We start from the raw sequence: 2,099 nt of genomic DNA, 5'->3' as shown, positions 1-2,099 counted from the left end.
AAAAAAAAAAAAAAAATGCCAGTTAGAATGGAGATCATTAAAAAATCTGGAGACAACGGAGACAACAGATGCTGGAGAGGATGTGGAGAAATAGGAACACTTTTACACTGTTGGTCGGAGTGTAAATTAGTTTAGCCATTGTGGAAGACAGTGTGGCGATTCCTCAAGGACCTAGAAATAGAAATTCCATTTGACCCAGAAATCCTATTACTGGGTACATATCCAAAGGATTATAAATCGTTCTACTATAAGGACACATGCACACGAATGTTTATTGCATCACAGTTTGCAATAGCAAAGACCTGGAACCAACCCAAATGCCCATCAATGATAGACTGGACAGGGAAAATGTGGCACATATACACCATGGAATATTATGCAGCCATCAAAAACTATGACTTCATGTCCTTTGTAGGGACGTGGATGAACCTGGAAACCATCATTCTCTGCAAACTGACACAAGAACAGAAAATCAAACACCGCACGTTCTCACTCATGGGCAGGTGTTGAACAATGAGAACACATGGACACAGGGAGGGGAGCATCACACACTGGGGTCTGTGAGGGGGAACTAGGGGAGTGGCAGCGGGGGGGTGTAGGGAGTTGGGGAGAGAGAGCACAGGGAGAAATGCCAGATATAGGTGAAGGGGAGGAAGGCAGCAAATCACACTGCTATGTGTGTACCTATGCAACAATCTTGCATGTTCTTCACATGTACCCCAAAACCTAAAATGCAATTAAAAAAAAATTTGGCCACCTCAGCCCACAATTAAATCTCACTCAGACAAGGAAAAAGCAAACAAACAACAACAACAGCAACAAACCCAACCAACCAAACAAAAAAATCTTATGTATGCTCCCACGGTTTTTGTATGCAGAGAAAAGTAAATATGAATATGTATCCTCTCTCCCCCTCTGCTTATTTTATACAAAGAGTTAAGACCAGTCAGTTTAGGTTATTTGCTTTTGCAAGACTTGGCTACTTCTTAGTGTAAAGTAGCTTACAAAGTGCATCTCTGATTGAATTAATTATCCCTCATCTTGGAGGGATTCACCATGCAGAGGGTTCAATTTGTTTAGATGGTAATTTCATATTGAAATCGATTTGAGGCCAAAGTCCAGCACTGCCAAGTCTTATGTAACCAGCAGAAGCTGAGCTTTCAACCAGCTGCCATATGTTATGAGGAACACAGCCAGAGGACCAGTGCAGATGGTTCTCAAGAAACAAGTTACCACTCTCAAAATCTCTAGAAAGACATAGTGTCAAAAGGTTATTATGTGTGGCATGCTTCTTAAGAAAACACCATATTTCCCATCTTAGAGTGATTAGTAAAGCATATACCAAAATAGTTCATTTAAGGCGTTCTCTGGAATGGTCTGGCTTCATGTTCCCTGAGGGTGAAGCTCTGGTGAGTGATGGAGGACAAGGGCTGGAGAAGTGTTTGTGTTTCCACTAAGTAAGACTTACAGAGAGGACCCGTAACTTTCTTGAAGCCACTCATCCAGAGCTTACTGACTTTGCTTTGTCTTTATTTCCCACTCCCTCCAGGTACTGGCGGAGGACATTGGGCATGCAAGTCCGCTATGTTCACCATGAAGACTATCAGTTCTGTTATTCCTTCCGGGGCAGGCCTGGCCACAAACCCTCCATCCTCATGCTCCACGGATTCTCTGCACACAAGGATATGTGGCTCAGTGTGGTCAAGGTGCAATTCTAGATTCTTCTCTCTTATAAGAAAAGGGAGTTGGGTGTGGTGGCTCATGCCTGAAATCCCAGCACTTTGGGAGGCTAAGGCAGGAGGATTACTTGAGTTCAGGAGTTTGAAACCAGCCTGGACAACATAGAGAAACCCTGTCTCTAAAAAAAATAAAAAATTATCCCAGCTATTCAGAAGGCTGAGGTGGAAAGATTGCTTGAACCTGGGGGGTCAAGGCTTCAGTGAGCCATGATTGTGCCTCTACACTTAGCCTGGGCAACAGAATAAGACTCTGCCTCAAAAAAAAAAAAAAAAAAAAAAAAAAAAGGAAAAAAAAAAAAAAAACGGGAAACAAGAAAAAAAAAACAAAAAAAAAAAAAAAAAAAAAAAAAAAAAAAAAAA

General features: G+C 41.6%; 1 protein-coding gene across 6 annotated transcripts in view; it reads left to right on the top strand.

The window, feature by feature from the left end:
* The window catches only part of ABHD6 (abhydrolase domain containing 6, acylglycerol lipase), a 56,867-nt gene that overhangs the window by 33,779 nt on the left and 20,989 nt on the right, over nucleotides 1-2,099 (top strand). For all 6 annotated transcript variants that reach the window (XR_005200036.1, XM_017527449.2, XM_017527450.2 and 3 more), the window contains one exon: nucleotides 1,550-1,706. Coding sequence is in view for 5 of the 6 variants with exons in the window: in XM_017527449.2 (XP_017382938.1) it covers nucleotides 1,550-1,706 (157 nt within the window). In the remaining variant the exon portion in view is untranslated. The remainder of the gene's footprint in view (nucleotides 1-1,549; nucleotides 1,707-2,099) is intronic.

The sequence above is a fragment of the Cebus imitator genome, unplaced genomic scaffold, assembly GCF_001604975.1.
Source record: "Cebus imitator isolate Cc_AM_T3 unplaced genomic scaffold, Cebus_imitator-1.0 Scaffold48, whole genome shotgun sequence".
Classification (NCBI taxonomy): domain Eukaryota; kingdom Metazoa; phylum Chordata; class Mammalia; order Primates; family Cebidae; genus Cebus; species Cebus imitator.
The sequence above is the reverse complement of the archived record's forward strand: the minus strand, read 5'-3'. Positions and strand labels throughout refer to the sequence as shown.